This window comes from Oncorhynchus mykiss, chromosome 27 (genome assembly GCF_013265735.2).
Source record: "Oncorhynchus mykiss isolate Arlee chromosome 27, USDA_OmykA_1.1, whole genome shotgun sequence".
Taxonomy (NCBI): domain Eukaryota; kingdom Metazoa; phylum Chordata; class Actinopteri; order Salmoniformes; family Salmonidae; genus Oncorhynchus; species Oncorhynchus mykiss.
The window spans coordinates 28,972,866-28,988,355 of NC_048591.1; the positions used below are offsets into that span (position 1 = coordinate 28,972,866).

The 15,490-nt window shown below is 46.3% G+C and overlaps 1 protein-coding gene across 2 annotated transcripts in view; it reads right to left on the bottom strand.

Annotated features, from left to right (window-relative positions):
• The window catches only part of LOC110507149 (endothelin-converting enzyme-like 1), a 32,874-nt gene that overhangs the window by 1,532 nt on the left and 15,852 nt on the right, over positions 1 to 15,490 (bottom strand). For both annotated transcript variants that reach the window (XM_036965096.1, XM_036965095.1), the window contains exons 7-17: positions 5,295 to 5,517; positions 4,046 to 4,144; positions 3,641 to 3,715; positions 3,452 to 3,555; positions 2,718 to 2,776; positions 2,265 to 2,316; positions 1,307 to 1,374; positions 827 to 951; positions 665 to 730; positions 250 to 345; positions 77 to 153 (exon numbers count right to left, since the gene is read on the bottom strand). In XM_036965096.1, coding sequence (XP_036820991.1) covers positions 77 to 153; positions 250 to 345; positions 665 to 730; positions 827 to 951; positions 1,307 to 1,374; positions 2,265 to 2,316; positions 2,718 to 2,776; positions 3,452 to 3,555; positions 3,641 to 3,715; positions 4,046 to 4,144; positions 5,295 to 5,517 — 1,044 coding nt within the window. The remainder of the gene's footprint in view (positions 1 to 76; positions 154 to 249; positions 346 to 664; positions 731 to 826; positions 952 to 1,306; positions 1,375 to 2,264; positions 2,317 to 2,717; positions 2,777 to 3,451; positions 3,556 to 3,640; positions 3,716 to 4,045; positions 4,145 to 5,294; positions 5,518 to 15,490) is intronic.

Here is a 15,490-nt window from a genome sequence, read left to right on the forward strand (position 1 = left end):
ATCAGAGAGGCGATTCATATTATGTACGGCCTGTGATAGGCTGATGCACATCAGAAAAGTGAGGAAGTGTATGTACCTGTAATGCTCTGGTGCGTGCTTGTCAGTCAGTAGCTGCAGGTATATGGACTGAGACCGTCTCTTCATACACCAGTTCTAATAGGAGACAGTTTGCAGTAAAAAATATAATCTTTACTCCCACTGCAACAACAAAAAGATTCCCAGGCCGAAACAACACTACATAGTTTGTACCTGTGCGAAGGCGATGAAGAGTAATTGTTCATGTGTGTATTTGAGTCCAGGGAGAGGTCTTTCTGGACCATGTTCTCTGATCCACTTCTGATATGCCTGGAGAGAGCGAAACAGAAATGGATAGAGAGAGAGAGAGATGAGATTTGAGTTCTGGGTTTACAGACAGCTTGTCATTAGTCCATAGAATCAGTGACTGAGGGCTCTATTCAATGTGATAGAAACTTAAAGATAATTTCCGATTGAGCCAACATAGTGTTTACCATGAATGCATTCTCCTCTAAAGCAGGAACATTTCTTTTAAATGTCAAAGATGCGTTAAAGCTGAACTTCCGTAATGCAGATTGAATAGATCCCTGACAGAGAGTAATCAGTCATGATTGACAGCTAGCACAGTCTATTGGAAGATTTCACTCACAAAATAAGACAGTTTAAGGCCTCCCATGTCTGCTATATTCTCCCCCAGAGTCAGACGGCCATTCACCTGCAGACACACAGGGGAAAGATACCATTACAACTCCCATTACAGGTGTGTGTGAGTGTCCAGTAAGCAGTACAACAAGGTATGCTATGCACCCACTTTCTGGTTATAGACGGTGAAGTTGTCGTAGAGTTTGACGATGCACTCTGCTTTCTTCTGAAACTTCTTGTATGACTCCTCCGTCCACCACTGCTTCAGGTTGCCGTGGCGATCATACTGTCCCCCTAAGAGTAAGATGACATCACTTAGCATGGGGGTCACTATTTGGCCACGCTGCAAGGTACAGTTGGCTATAGCCTTTTACTATGTCTGAAGTAATTTGACTGATTTCATTGGTTGGGATAGGGGGAGGCGGAACTTCCGTACCTTGCAGCATGGCCTGATAGTGACAACCCACTTAGATGGGGGGTAAGAGGCTTAAGTTAGGATGACCAATGTGGACAAAGACATGAACCCCTTATTCAGAACTGATATTATCCTGACATTACAGTTTTACTACTGTTAGGCTACAACTGTTCATACCCTATTGGATTTGAGGGTTTTCTAGGACACATTTAAGACAAGGGGAAGTTCTCTCACCCCAGTCATCATATCCATGTGTCAGCTCATGACCGATGATGGCTCCTATTCCTCCATAGTTCAGAGATCTAGAGGGGGATAGGGGAGGGATGAGTTACTAATCACTTAACATTTGAGGACATCAACATAATGTATATTTATAATAACACAGTATAACACAAACTGATAAACTTCTGTTCAGCCTGCAGTTCTAACCCCCGTCCTGAAGGGGACAGTAGAGTATTACATACATCATAATCTGACCTGTTGACATCATATCTAACTGTTATTAATAACTGAAGAGCGTGAGAGTCCTGGCCACCTCTCCTTGACCCGGGTGGGTGAGGAGTGTTTAGTGTAGTCTGGCAGACCATGCAGATGGAGACTGATACGATGCAGGGACGGCCAGAGGCTCGGGGCTATCCACATGGCTAAGTCTGAAAATGACTTTCTGACAGGATGTTGATACCCTGCTGAGAGTTGCCCTCCAAACCTGAATAAAATAACTGTCTGAGTGAGGCTTCATTACCTGGGGCCTGATAGCAGCGCTGGGCTAGCCTCAGTCTATATGGCAGGTTAGGGATACTGTAGTAATAACTGCAGGGAACGGGACCACGCACATCTAATATCATATTCCATTCATCAGTATGCATGGGTGGATGCAGCGGTCGTTTATGTGGAGTGGTGGTGATCACTTCTAATGGAATAAGTATGTGAATAAATAATACCGTGCTGTGAGAGTTGAGGGTTGCAGTATAACTGTGACCATTAACGGAAAGCGGAATGGTTTGGAGGTAGAATACGAGGGGTAATGTAGGAGGAAAGCATTGGTAATGCTGTAGAAGGGTTGTCCTGGAGTGCTACAGTACAGCGGGTGCAGGCTTTCGTTCCAGTCTAGTAGGCCATTAACTAACTCACTTGATACAACTAATCAGTGTCTTAATTAGCAGTTGATTAAAATATTCAGAGTTGTACTCACTGTGGAAAGTCGGGGTCGTACAGCGTGGGCTGAAGGATTCCAGCGGGAAATACTACAAATAAAGAAAGAGGTGATAGCAGAAGATAAAGAGAGGGGTAGGGAGGCAGTGATGCAGTATAAGAGGAGTAGATAGAGGTATGGTAACCATTAGCGCTTGTGGCTGATGGCTGTGTTTGTCTGGCCCTCTCTGTCCTCTGCTGCCTGCTCTGTAACTCACCATTGATTTTTCTGTGAAGTAAATCCTCGAGGCAGATACAGACACCACTAGAGGCCAAGACTGAGGGGAGATGACAGTGTGTGTGGGGGGCTGGTGTAAGTAAGTGAATGCAGAATAAGTGTGTTAGGGCATGTGGGTGCCTCATCACATGGATTGACCAGAAAGAAGAAGAGGGAGTGTGTTATCTTGTATATACTAAGAGCGTTGATGTGCTATGGGATCACACACTGACTCACCCATTTGGTTCTTGTTTGGGAGATGGTAGGCATTGAGGGCCTGAGGGGGAAGGAGCCACCTGAGAGGGAAACAAAGTCAATCAGAGATGTATTAATCCTACATTCACTAAACATCTTCAAACAACAAGAGACACAAAGACACTTAAGTGTCACAGGCAATTTGTTTCAAAACGTTTGAGTTTTTTTTAAGGTGAAAATATTCTATAATTAGTCCAATATTGATCATTCCTGTCTGCATAAGAAAACACTCTCTTCGTCATAATCTTTAAATCCAGGCGCATCGATTTGAGGACATTTCCCAAATTAATAACTTTGAAATTCAGAGATGCCCTTGTTCTGGTTGGAAAGACGGATGGCCCTACAGACAGCGGAGAGATGGGCAGACGGGTGGAGGGATGAGGACATGTTTTCTCTGCAGAGGGAGAGATTAATGATGAAAGGAGTATATTTGTGATAGAGGAAGTCATGATTTGGCAGTACTGGGTGGAGGGCTTCAGCTTGTTCGGACACAAGCTCAGATTTGAGTTCTGTCCTAGGAGCACATTTTAAGCTACACAAAAGACGAGCTTATGGTTTCTTCAATTTGTAGGTACATCACTTGTATAATCTTCACTTCAATTACTCTTGTCATAAAATGTAAGGTTGTGTGTCAAGAGGTGCATAGAACTTTGAATCTGTGTGTAGTTGTGTTATTGTGAGACTGAACATCTGGAGCAGTTGAAAGCATCACTTACGCGGTCTTGTCCACCTGCTTGTGGATCTTCTTGACAGACATCTTGATGTTAAAATTAATACTGTTGAGGATGTTTTTGAAATAGGTATTTTCATCCACATCAAACTGGAGAACAAATAACAGAGATGGAGAGAGTCAATGAGAGCGAGAGAAAGAGAGCGAGTATGTCTGTGAGTAAAAGTGGTCTCACCCCATACTCCTGGTCTATGAGCTCTGGTTTGAGTAGGAAGTCTGGATAGCCTGTCATCACCATCATATGCTGCAGCTGAGAGAGGGAAGGGAGGAAAGGGTCAGAGAAAAGAGGGGACGAGAGAGTGAAAGAGACTTTGCACATATTGAGCCGACATATCCTTCATAGACCACACGCACACGACCAGCTAATCAAGCAGACTGTTATAATGGGATTACACTGGAGCACTTTTGTTTCAGCAAGTGCTCTAAAAGGATTAAGACTTTACATTCTGAACGTATCAGACAACATACTGAGATGGGGATTTAATAAACCAGTATTAAACTGATCCAGAATAAGACAACCCCTGCTTTCATCCTACGTTGCACTACAGTAGGCCTATTTGAGATAGTGTGGTATCCTGACCTTGGCCCTGGCTGCCTCCTTGGTCACCTCATCCATCCAGTCCAGCTCTTGCAGCCGGAGGTTCAGTGAGTGCTTTATGTCCTCTACCAGCTCCTGTACCTGAAGGAAGAGAACAGGGGTTAGAGGTCAGTTGTTTTTAAGGATTCTATTGGGAATGGGCCAGAGAGATAGCTGTATCAGGTAAGCCCAAAGTCAGATGGACCCTTCTTCCTATTCCCAGGGACTTTTCATAGATCTGAAACTGAAAGGATGGGTTAGCTGTAATATGAAGGAAATTCCTACATACAATGGCTAGGGTTTGGGGGTTGAGGCTATGTTGGCATTGAACACAAGTGAGGGAAAGAGGGGGGAGAAAGGAAGGGGGGAGTGAGAGATGATGAAGAGCTTAAATAAAGATAAGGGTCAGAGGGGTTAGGAATGCCATTGGAAACCACGTCCCCTAGAATGAACAAGCTACTATATACAAGCAGACTAGGATAGAGAGGGATAAGGTGTGATGATGGAAGGCTTAGGGTGGGATGGAGATAGAGGCATTTTCAGTTCTACTTCATATAGAATCACCAGGCCATTACAAAAAGAAAGAAAGAAAGAAAGAGGGACAGAGACAGAAGCTGCCCTGCCTTGAGGCAGTGGTGGAAAAAGTACCCATTTATCATACTTGAGTGAAAGTTGATACCTTAATAGAAAATGACTCAAGTGAAAGTCACCCAGTAAAATACTACTTGAGTAAAAGTCTAAAATAATTTGGTTTTAAATGTACTTAAGTATCAAAAGTACATGTAATTGCTAAATACTTATTTTTTACCTTTATATTATATAATATAAAAGTCTAAAAGTATAAATCATTTCAAATTCCTTATATTAAGCAAACCCAGGCATCACTATTTTTTAAATGTAATTATTATTTTTATGGATTGCTAGCTGCACACTCATAATTTACAAACAAAGCATTTGTGTATAGTGAGTCTGCCAGATCAGCGGCAGTAGGGATAACCAGGGATGTTCTCCTGATAAGTGTGAATCAGACTATTTTCCTGTCCTGCTAAGCATTCAAAATGTAATGACTACTTTTTGGGTGTTGGAAAATGTATAGAGTAAAAAGTACATTATTTTCTTAAGAATGTAGTAAAGTAAAAAATGTCTAAAATAGAAAAAGTAAAAAGTGCAGATACCCCAAAAACTACTTAATAAGTACTTTACACCACTGCTGTGAGGAGAGAGTGAGAGACAGAGAGAGAAGCTGCCCCACCTTGGCCCTGCTGTGAGAGGAGAAGTGCTGTTGGACGAAGAGTGCTCCCAGGGCCATGCCGAAGTGTTTGTTGGCCTGGGTGAAACACAGCCTCCCCAGCTCCAGTTGACGCTCCGTACCGTCAATCTCCCGGGAAAACTCATGGATGGTGCTCCGGAACGCCGTGGACAGGTGTTCACTGAGAGCTGCTACAATCCGCCACAGCATGTAGTTATGGAGAACCCTGGCAAGAGAGGTCGAGAGAGGAGGGGGGAACGATGACTTTTTCAGTTTTTAACAAGGCTTTATTGTATAATTAAGGAGTGCCCCTTCAAAGATTCAATGTGGAATCTTCCGGAAAAAGATTAATGCAAAAAATATAGGAGAAGGGTAAAGACAGAAAAGGTGGGCAAAGAGAGAGGGGGAGTACAGCAAAGGAGATACAAGCAGGTTAGAGGAGAGAGACAGAGTATGGGCGGGGGGGGAAGAGAGGAGTGATGGATAGAAAATGAAGAGAAAGGAGATACAAGCAGGTTAGAGGAGAGAGACAGAGTATGGGCGGGGGGAAGAGAGGAGATACAAGCAGGTTAGAGGAGAGACACAGAGTATGGGCGGGGGGGGAAGAGAGGAGTGATGGATAGAAAATGAAGAGAAAGGAGATACAAGCAGGTTAGAGGAGAGAGACAGAGTATGGGCGGGGGGAAGAGAGGAGATACAAGCAGGTTAGAGGAGAGACACAGAGTATGGGCGGGGGGAAGAGAGGAGTGATGGATAGAAAATGAAGAGAAAGAGACAGAGTGGGCGGGGGGAAGAGAGGAGATACAAGCAGGTTAGAGGAGAGAGACAGAGTATGGGCGGGGGGAAGAGAGGAGTGATGGATAGAAAATGAAGAGAAAGGAGTCTACAAGCAGGTTAGAGGAGAGTGACAGAGTATGGGTGGGGGGAAGAGAGGAGATACAAGCAGGTTAGAGGAGAGAGACAGAGTATGGGTGGGGGGAAGAGAGGAGTGATGGATAGAAAATGAAGAGAAAGGAGATACAAGCAGGTTAGAGGAGAGAGACAGAGTATGGGTGGGGGGAAGAGAGGAGTGATGGATAGAAAATTAAGAGAAAGGAGATACAAGCAGGTTAGAGGAGAGAGACAGAGTATGGGTGGGGGGAAGAGAGGAGTGATGGATAGAAAATGAAGAGAAAGGAGATACAAGCAGGTTAGAGGAGAGAGACAGAGTATGGGCGGGGGGAAGAGAGGAGAGATGGATAGAAAATGAAGAGAAAGGAGATACAAGCAGGTTAGAGGAGAGACACAGAGTATGGGCGGGGGGAAGAGAGGAGAGATGGATAGAAAATGAAGAGAAAGGAGATACAAGCAGGTTAGAGGAGAGAGACAGAGTATGGGCGGGGGGGGAAGAGAGGAGTGATGGATAGAAAATGAAGAGAAAGGAGATACAAGCAGGTTAGAGGAGAGAGACAGAGTATGGGTGGGGGGAAGAGAGGAGTGATGGATAGAAAATGAAGAGAAAGGAGATACAAGCAGGTTAGAGGAGAGAGACAGAGTATGGGCGGGGGGAAGAGAGGAGAGATGGATAGAAAATGAAGAGAAAGGAGATACAAGCAGGTTAGAGGAGAGACACAGAGTATGGGCGGGGGGAAGAGAGGAGAGATGGATAGAAAATGAAGAGAAAGGAGATACAAGCAGGTTAGAGGAGAGAGACAGAGTATGGGCGGGGGGGGAAGAGAGGAGTGATGGATAGAAAATGAAGAGAAAGGAGATACAAGCAGGTTAGAGGAGAGAGACAGAGTGGGCGGGGGGAAGAGAGGAGATACAAGCAGGTTAGAGGAGAGAGACAGAGTATGGGCAGGGGGAAGAGAGGAGAGATGGATAGAAAATGAAGAGAAAGGAGATACAAGCAGGTTAGAGGAGAGTGACAGAGTATGGGCGGGGGGAAGAGAGGAGAGATGGATAGAAAATGAAGAGAAAGGAGATACAAGCAGGTTAGAGGAGAGAGACAGTGGGCGGGGGGAAGAGAGGAGATACAAGCAGGTTAGAGGAGAGAGACAGAGTATGGGCGGGGGGAAGAGAGGAGTGATGGATAGAAAATGAAGAGAAAGGAGATACAAGCAGGTTAGAGGAGAGTGACAGAGTATGGGTGGGGGGAAGAGAGGAGATACAAGCAGGTTAGAGGAGAGAGACAGAGTATGGGTGGGGGGGAAGAGAGGAGTGATGGATAGAAAATGAAGAGAAAGGAGATACAAGCAGGTTAGAGGAGAGAGACAGAGTATGGGCGGGGGGGGAAGAGAGGAGTGATGGATAGAAAATGAAGAGAAAGGAGACACAAGCAGGTTAGAGGAGAGAGACAGAGTATGGGCGGGGGGAAGAGAGGAGATACAAGCAGGTTAGAGGAGAGAGACAGAGTATGGGCAGGGGGAAGAGAGGAGTGATGGATAGAAAATGAAGAGAAAGGAGATACAAGCAGGTTAGAGGAGAGTGACAGAGTATGGGCGGGGGGAAGAGAGATGGATAGAAAATGAAGAGAAAGAAGATACAAGCAGGTTAGAGGAGAGAGACAGAGTATGGGTGGGGGGAAGAGAGGAGTGATGGATAGAAAATGAAGAGAAAGGAGATACAAGCAGGTTAGAGGAGAGAGACAGAGTATGGGTGGGGGGAAGAGAGGAGATACAAGCAGGTTAGAGGAGAGAGACAGAGTATGGGCGGGGGGGGAAGAGAGGAGTGATGGATAGAAAATGAAGAGAAAGGAGATACAAGCAGGTTAGAGGAGAGAGACAGAGTGGGCGGGGGGAAGAGAGGAGATACAAGCAGGTTAGAGGAGAGAGACAGAGTATGGGCAGGGGGAAGAGAGGAGAGATGGATAGAAAATGAAGAGAAAGGAGATACAAGCAGGTTAGAGGAGAGTGACAGAGTATGGGCGGGGGGAAGAGAGGAGAGATGGATAGAAAATGAAGAGAAAGGAGATACAAGCAGGTTAGAGGAGAGTGACAGAGTATGGGTGGGGGGAAGAGAGGAGATACAAGCAGGTTAGAGGAGAGAGACAGAGTATGGGTGGGGGGGAAGAGAGGAGTGATGGATAGAAAATGAAGAGAAAGGAGATACAAGCAGGTTAGAGGAGAGAGACAGAGTATGGGCGGGGGGGGAAGAGAGGAGTGATGGATAGAAAATGAAGAGAAAGGAGACACAAGCAGGTTAGAGGAGAGAGACAGAGTATGGGCGGGGGGAAGAGAGGAGATACAAGCAGGTTAGAGGAGAGAGACAGAGTATGGGCAGGGGGAAGAGAGGAGTGATGGATAGAAAATGAAGAGAAAGGAGATACAAGCAGGTTAGAGGAGAGTGACAGAGTATGGGCGGGGGGAAGAGAGGAGAGATGGATAGAAAATGAAGAGAAAGAAGATACAAGCAGGTTAGAGGAGAGAGACAGAGTATGGGTGGGGGGAAGAGAGGAGTGATGGATAGAAAATGAAGAGAAAGGAGATACAAGCAGGTTAGAGGAGAGAGACAGAGTATGGGTGGGGGGAAGAGAGGAGATACAAGCAGGTTAGAGGAGAGAGACAGAGTATGGGCGGGGGGAAGAGAGGAGATACAAGCAGGTTAGAGGAGAGAGACAGAGTATGGGCGGGGGGAAGAGAGGAGATACAAGCAGGTTAGAGGAGAGAGACAGAGTATGGGTGGGGGGAAGAGAGGAGTGATGGATAGAAAATGAAGAGAAAGGAGATACAAGCAGGTTAGAGGAGAGAGAGAGTATGGGCGGGGGGAAGAGAGGAGTGATGGATAGAAAATGAAGAGAAAGGAGATACAAGCAGGTTAGAGGAGAGAGACAGAGTATGGGCGGGGAGAAGAGAGGAGAGATGGATAGAAAATGAAGAGAAAGGAGATACAAGCAGGTTAGAGGAGAGAGAGAGAGTGGGCGGGGGGAAGAGAGGAGATACAAGCAGGTTAGAGGAGAGAGACAGAGTATGGGCGGGGGTAAGAGAGGAGTGATGGATAGAAAATGAAGAGAAAGGAGATACAAGCAGGTTAGAGGAGAGAGAGAGAGTGGGCGGGGGGAAGAGAGGAGATACAAGCAGGTTAGAGGAGAGAGACAGAGTATGGGCGGGGGGAAGAGAGGAGAGATGGATAGAAAATGAAGAGAAAGGAGATACAAGCAGGTTAGAGGAGAGAGACAGAGTATGGGCGGGGGGAAGAGAGGAGAGATGGATAGAAAGGGGGGCATAAAGGAAGGGTCCAAGAGTGACTCAGACGAGTAGAAGTAAAAAATATATTTCATTCATGTATTCAAACAGTATTTTCCCTTCACAGTAATGTAAAGTTGTGCTTAATGAGTTGAGGGGTCCCACAGAGTGAACATATCCATTCTGCCCTCAGGACAAGTGGCCATGTCTCCAACTGCGAGACTCCGTTCCACGTTGTTTTCTGTTTTTATTTTTGATGCGTGCACTGCATATTAAATCAAAGCATTCCAAGTGTCTCGCCAACAAAGCACTTCTGAAGTGAAATTAATTGAGAAGAGGGGAAGTTCAAGAGAAAGAGAGAAAGGAGGAAGACTGAGACAATGTCTGTTCTTTTATACCTCTAATAATCAGTACAGATCAATGTGTTGTTGTTGCAGCTTCGAATGGTTTTGTGTTTGAGTTTGTTTACTCTGTTGAATAAAACACCTGTTTTATTCATTTGTTGTAGATGTGTGTGAAAATCTAATCCCATATGGAGTTGTTGTGTGAGGTGGTAGGTAGCTTTAGGAGACCTGGGAGATTAGACAGAAATGAAAAGGCTTTAGTTAAATGTATTCTAATGATAAAACAATAGCCCTGAATCATCATGGGATGGGAATAAAAAAACACTAGAAGACTGGATTGTAATGCTCATTGTTAAGATAAAATACATTGTCCCTCCAGAATACTTGCAGATATTACCCTCTGTAATAATGGTCCTACAGCTCCTACCCACAGTCTAAACACACACACACACTCTTCCCCTTGAGACGAGCGTGAGTGATAGTGACAGATGGATGAGCAGAGAGGAAGGTGGGAATAAGAGGGAGAGGAGGAGAGGTTGTAAAGAGACACTGGTGTTGTCATTACTGTTTCAGCCTCATTGGACACCAGCTCATCTGGTTAATGGGATTGGATGCAGTTGTCTGGGTCTTGTCAATAGAACCCAGCAACATGGGCCTTACACACACTGCCAGAGGGAGGGTGGGGGAGAAAGAGGGAGTGAGGGTGGGTGGGGGAGAAGTAGGGTGGGGGAGAATGAGGGTGGGTGGGTGGGTGGGTGGGGGAGAAGGAGGGAGGGTGTGTGGGGAGGGGGAGAAGGAGGGAGGGTGGGTGAGGGAGAAGGAGGGAGGGTGGGTGGGTGGGTGGGTGGGGGAGAAGGAGGGAGGGAGGGTGTGTGGAGGAGGGGGAGAAGGAGGGATGGTGGGTGGGTGGGGGAGAAGGAGGGAGGGTGGGTGGGGGAGAAGGAGGGAGGGTGGGTGGGGGAGAAGGAGGGAGGGAGGGAGGGAGGGAGGGAGGGAGGGAGGGTGGGGGAGAAGGAGGGAGGGTGGGTGAGGGGAGAGGGTCGGGGGGGCTGGGTGGGATGAAGTGGGGAAAGAGATGGGACGGCACAGGGTTTGCAAACAATTAGAGAAATTAATTGAGGGTGACAGAAAGATGAGACCCACACAAAGGTCTTGTAAAAAGTGTGTGTAGTTTTTCTTCTCCCTCTGACTACGACACACAGGGGCCAGAGCTCCACATAAATCTTGACTGTCTGAATGACAGGAGGGGGACACAGGAGGGGAACACAAGAGGGGCACACGTACTGTTCTGGAACACAGTAGATGTGTGTTTTTGTTTCTTTCTCTGTCTGACACCATTTTGCCTCTCAGCAGGTAGAGAAGCTCAGTGAGTGCCCACTGCGAGAACAGACTGACTGACACCCTTTTGCCTATAAGCAGGTACAGAAACTCAGTGAGTGCCCACTGTGAGAACAGACTTTGTGTGTATCTATGAGTGAGTGTATATTTTACTTATTTATTTTATTTATTTAACCATTATTTAACTAGGCAAGTCAGTTAAGAACAAATTCTTATTTACAATGACAGACTACTAAAAGGCAAAAGGCTGGGACAGGGGTTTAAAAATAATAATACAAAATATTTATACACTACCGTTCAAAAGATTGGGGTCACATTTTTTTGTCCATTAAAATAACATTGAATTTAACCAGGTAGGCTAGTTGAGAACAAGTTCTCATTTGCAACTGTGACCTGGCCAAGATAAAGCAAAGCAGTGTGACACAGACAACAACACAGAGTTACACATGGATTAAACAATAAACAAGCCAATGACACAGTAGAAAAAAGAAAGTCTATATACAGTGTGTGTAAAAGGCATGAGGAGGTAGGCAATAAATAGGCCATAGGAGTGAATAATTACAATTTAGCAGATTAACACTGGAGTGATAAATGATGTGATGTGCAAGAACAGTATGAGGATGAGGTAGGTAGATTGGGAGGGCTATTTACAGATGGACTATGTACAGCTGCAGTGATCGGTTAGCTGCTCAGATAGTTGATGTTTAAAGTTGGTGAGGGAAATAAAAGTCTACAACTTCAGTGATTTCTGCAATTCGTTCCAGTCACTGGCAGCAGAGAACTGGAAGGAAAGGTGGCAAAACGAGGTGTTGGCTTTGGGGATGATGAGTGAGATATACCTGCTGGAACGTGTGCTACGGGTGGGTGTTGTTATCGTGACCAGTGAACTGAGATAAGTCTGGCGACGAATATGCAGCGAGGGCCAGCCGACTAGAGCATACAGGTCACAGCGGTGGGTGTTTTAAGGGGATTTGGTAACAAAACGGATGGCACTGTGATAGACTGCATCCAGTTTGCTGAGTAGAGTATTGGAAGGTATTTTGTAGATGACATCGCCGAAGTCGAGGATCGGTAGGATAGTCAGTTTTACTAGGGTAAGTTTGGCAGCATGAGTGAAGGAGGCTTTGTTGCGAAATAGGAAGCAGATTCTTGATTTGATTTTGGATTGGAGATGTTTAATATGAGTCTGGAAGGAGAGTTTACAGTCTAGCCAGACACCTAGGTACTTATAGTTGTCTACACTTTTCTAGGTCAGAACCGTCCAGGGTAGTGATGCTAGTCGGGCGGGCGGGTGCGGGCAGCGAACGGTTGAAAAGCATGCATTTGATTTTACTAGCGTTTAAGAGCAGTTGAAGGCCACGGAAGGAGTGTTTTATCGCATTGAAGCTCGTTTGGAGGTTAGTTAACACAATGTCCAAGGAAGGGCCAGAAGAATACAGAATGGTGTCGTCTGCGTAGAGGTGGATCAGGTAATCGCCCGCAGCAAGAGCGATATCATTGATATATACAGAGAAAAGAGTCAGCCCGATAATTGAACCCTGTGGTACCCCCATAGAGACTGCCAGTGGTCCGGACAACAGGCCCTCCGATTTGACACACTGAACTCCATCTGCAAAGTAGTTGGTGAACCAGGCGAGGCAGTCATTAGAAAAACCAAGGCTATAGAGTCTGCCGATAAGAATACGGTGATTGACAGTCGAAAGCCTTGGCCAGGTCGATGAAATCAGTACTGTCTTTTATCGATGGCGGTTATGATATCGTTTAGTATCTTGAGCGTGGCTGAGGTGCACCCGTGACTGGCTCGGAAACCGGATTGCACAGCGGAGAAGGTACGGTGGGATTTATTAACTTGGCTTTCGAAGACTTTAGATAGGCAGGGCAGGATGGACATAGGTCTGTAACAGTTTGGGTCTAGGGTGTCACCCCCTTTGAAGAGGAGGATGACCGCGGCAGCTTTCCAATCTTTAGGGATCTCGGACGATACGAAAGAGAGGTTGAACAAGCTGGTAATAGGGGTTGCAACAATGGCGGCAGATAGTTTTAGAAAGAGAGTGTCCAGATTGTCTAGCCCAGCTGATTTGTACGGGTCCAGGTTTTGCAGCTCTTTCAGAACATCTGCTGTCTGGATTTGGGTGAAGGAAAAGCTGGGGAGGCTTGGGCGGGTAGCTGCGTGGGGGGGGCGGAGCTGTTGGCCGGGGTGGAGCTGTTGGCCGGGGTAGGAGTAGCCAGGAGGAAGGCATGGCCTGCTGTTGAGAAATTTGATTATCATGGATTTATCAGTGGTGACCGTGTTACCTAGCCTCAGTGCAGTGGGCAGCTGGGAGGAGGTGCTCTTGTTCTCCATGGACTTTACAGTGTCCCAAAACTTTTTGGAGTTAGAGCTACAGGATGCAAATTTCTGCTTGGAAAAGCTAGTCTTTGCTTTCCTCACTGACTGCGTGTATTGGTTCCTGACTTCCATGAACAGTTGCACATCGCGGGGACTATTCAATGCTATTGCAGTCCGCCACAGGATGTTTTTGTGCTGGTCTAGGGCAGTCAGGTCTGGAGTGAACCAAGGGCATGCTTATCTAAGATGGTGAGGAAATTACTTTTAAAGAATGACCAGGCATCCTCGACTGACGGAATGAGGTCAATATCCTTTCAGAATACCCGGGCCAGGTCGATTAGAAAGGCCTGGTCGCAGAAGTGTTTTGACCCCGGACCCATAGCGGAGACAGCCAATGAGGCAGTGATCGCTGTGATCCTGATTGAAAACAGCAGAGGTATATTTGGAGGGCAAGTTGGTCAGGATAATGTCTATGAGGGTGCCTATGTTTACGGATTTAGGGTTGTACCTGGTGGGTTCCTTGATGATTTGTGTGAGATTGAGGGCATCTAGCTTAAATTGTAGGACTGCCGGGGTGTTAAGCATATCCCAGTTTAGGTCACCTAACAGAATGAACTCTGAAGCTAGATGGGGGGCGATCAATTCACAAATGGTGTCCAGGGCACAGCTGGGAGCGGAGGGGGGTCGATAGCAGGTGGCAACAGTGAGAGACTTATTTCTGGAGAGGTTCATTTTTAAAATGAGAAGTTCAAACTGTTTGGGTATAGACCTGGAACGCATGACAGAACTTTGCAGGCTCTCTCTGCAGTAGATTGCAACTCCTCCCCCTTTGGCAGTTCTATCTTGACGGAAAATGTTGTAGTTGGGTATGGAAATCTCAGAATTGTTGGAGGCCTTCCTAAGCCAGGATTCAGACACGGCAAGGACGTCAGGGTTGATGGAGTATGCTAAAGCAGTGAGTAAAACAAACTTAGGGAGGAGGCTTTTGATGTTGACATGCATGAAACCAAGGCTTTTTCGATCACAGAAGTCAACAAACGAGGGTGCCTGGGGACACGCAGGGACTCGGTTTACCTCCACATCACTCGAGGAACAGAGGAGGAGTAGGATGAGAGTACGGCTAAAGGCTATCAAAACTGGCCGCCTAGAGCGTTGGGGACAATAGATTCAGGGCATAATGTGGTAGAATAGATTCAGGGTATAATGTGCAGATGGGTATGGTGGGGTGCGGGTACAGCAGAGGTAAGCCCAGGCAGTGAGTGATGATAAGAGAGGTTGTATCTCTGGATAAGCTGGTTGTAATGGGTGAGGTCACCGCATGTGTGGGAGGTGGGACAAAGGAGGTATCAAAGGTATAATGAGTGGAACTAGGGGCTCCATTGTAAACTAACCTAAACTACAGTATACAAGGCATATTGACATATGAGAGAGACATACAGCGAGGCATAAAGTAATCACAGGTGTTTATTTGGAGAGATAGCTAAGACAACAACGGGTGAGACAACAACAGCTAATCAGCTTAAACAACAACAGGTAAAATAGCGATGAATGGGCAGAGAGGGTCAGTTAACTACACACAGGGCCTGAGTTCGTGGCTGGGGTCGACAGATAAACAAAAAAATAAACAGAATGGAGTACCGTGATTAATGGACAGTCCAGCAGGCATCAGCTATGTAGCCAAGTGATCATAGGGTCCAGTGAACAGCAATAGATGGAACAGGGAAGCCGCGGGGTAGTTGTTACTACGCTAGCACGCGGAAGACACAGCGTTTAAAGTTAGTAACCTGGGGCTAGTAGAAGCGTCTGCTCCGACGTCCGAAGGAGACTGGTTGAAGGCACAGCGGATGGAGTATTTGTTGGCAGACCAGTCATTGTGTTGTGGCGGTGCGCCGTGTTGACTAAGGATCCAAGCCAGATGGCGAAAGAGGTATTGTAGTTGTAGTAATTTAGTTTTCTAGCCGGGAGATGCGCCTGGCTTACGGCTAACTGGTGCTAGCTTCGGGGCAGGGGCATTGGCCACTATAG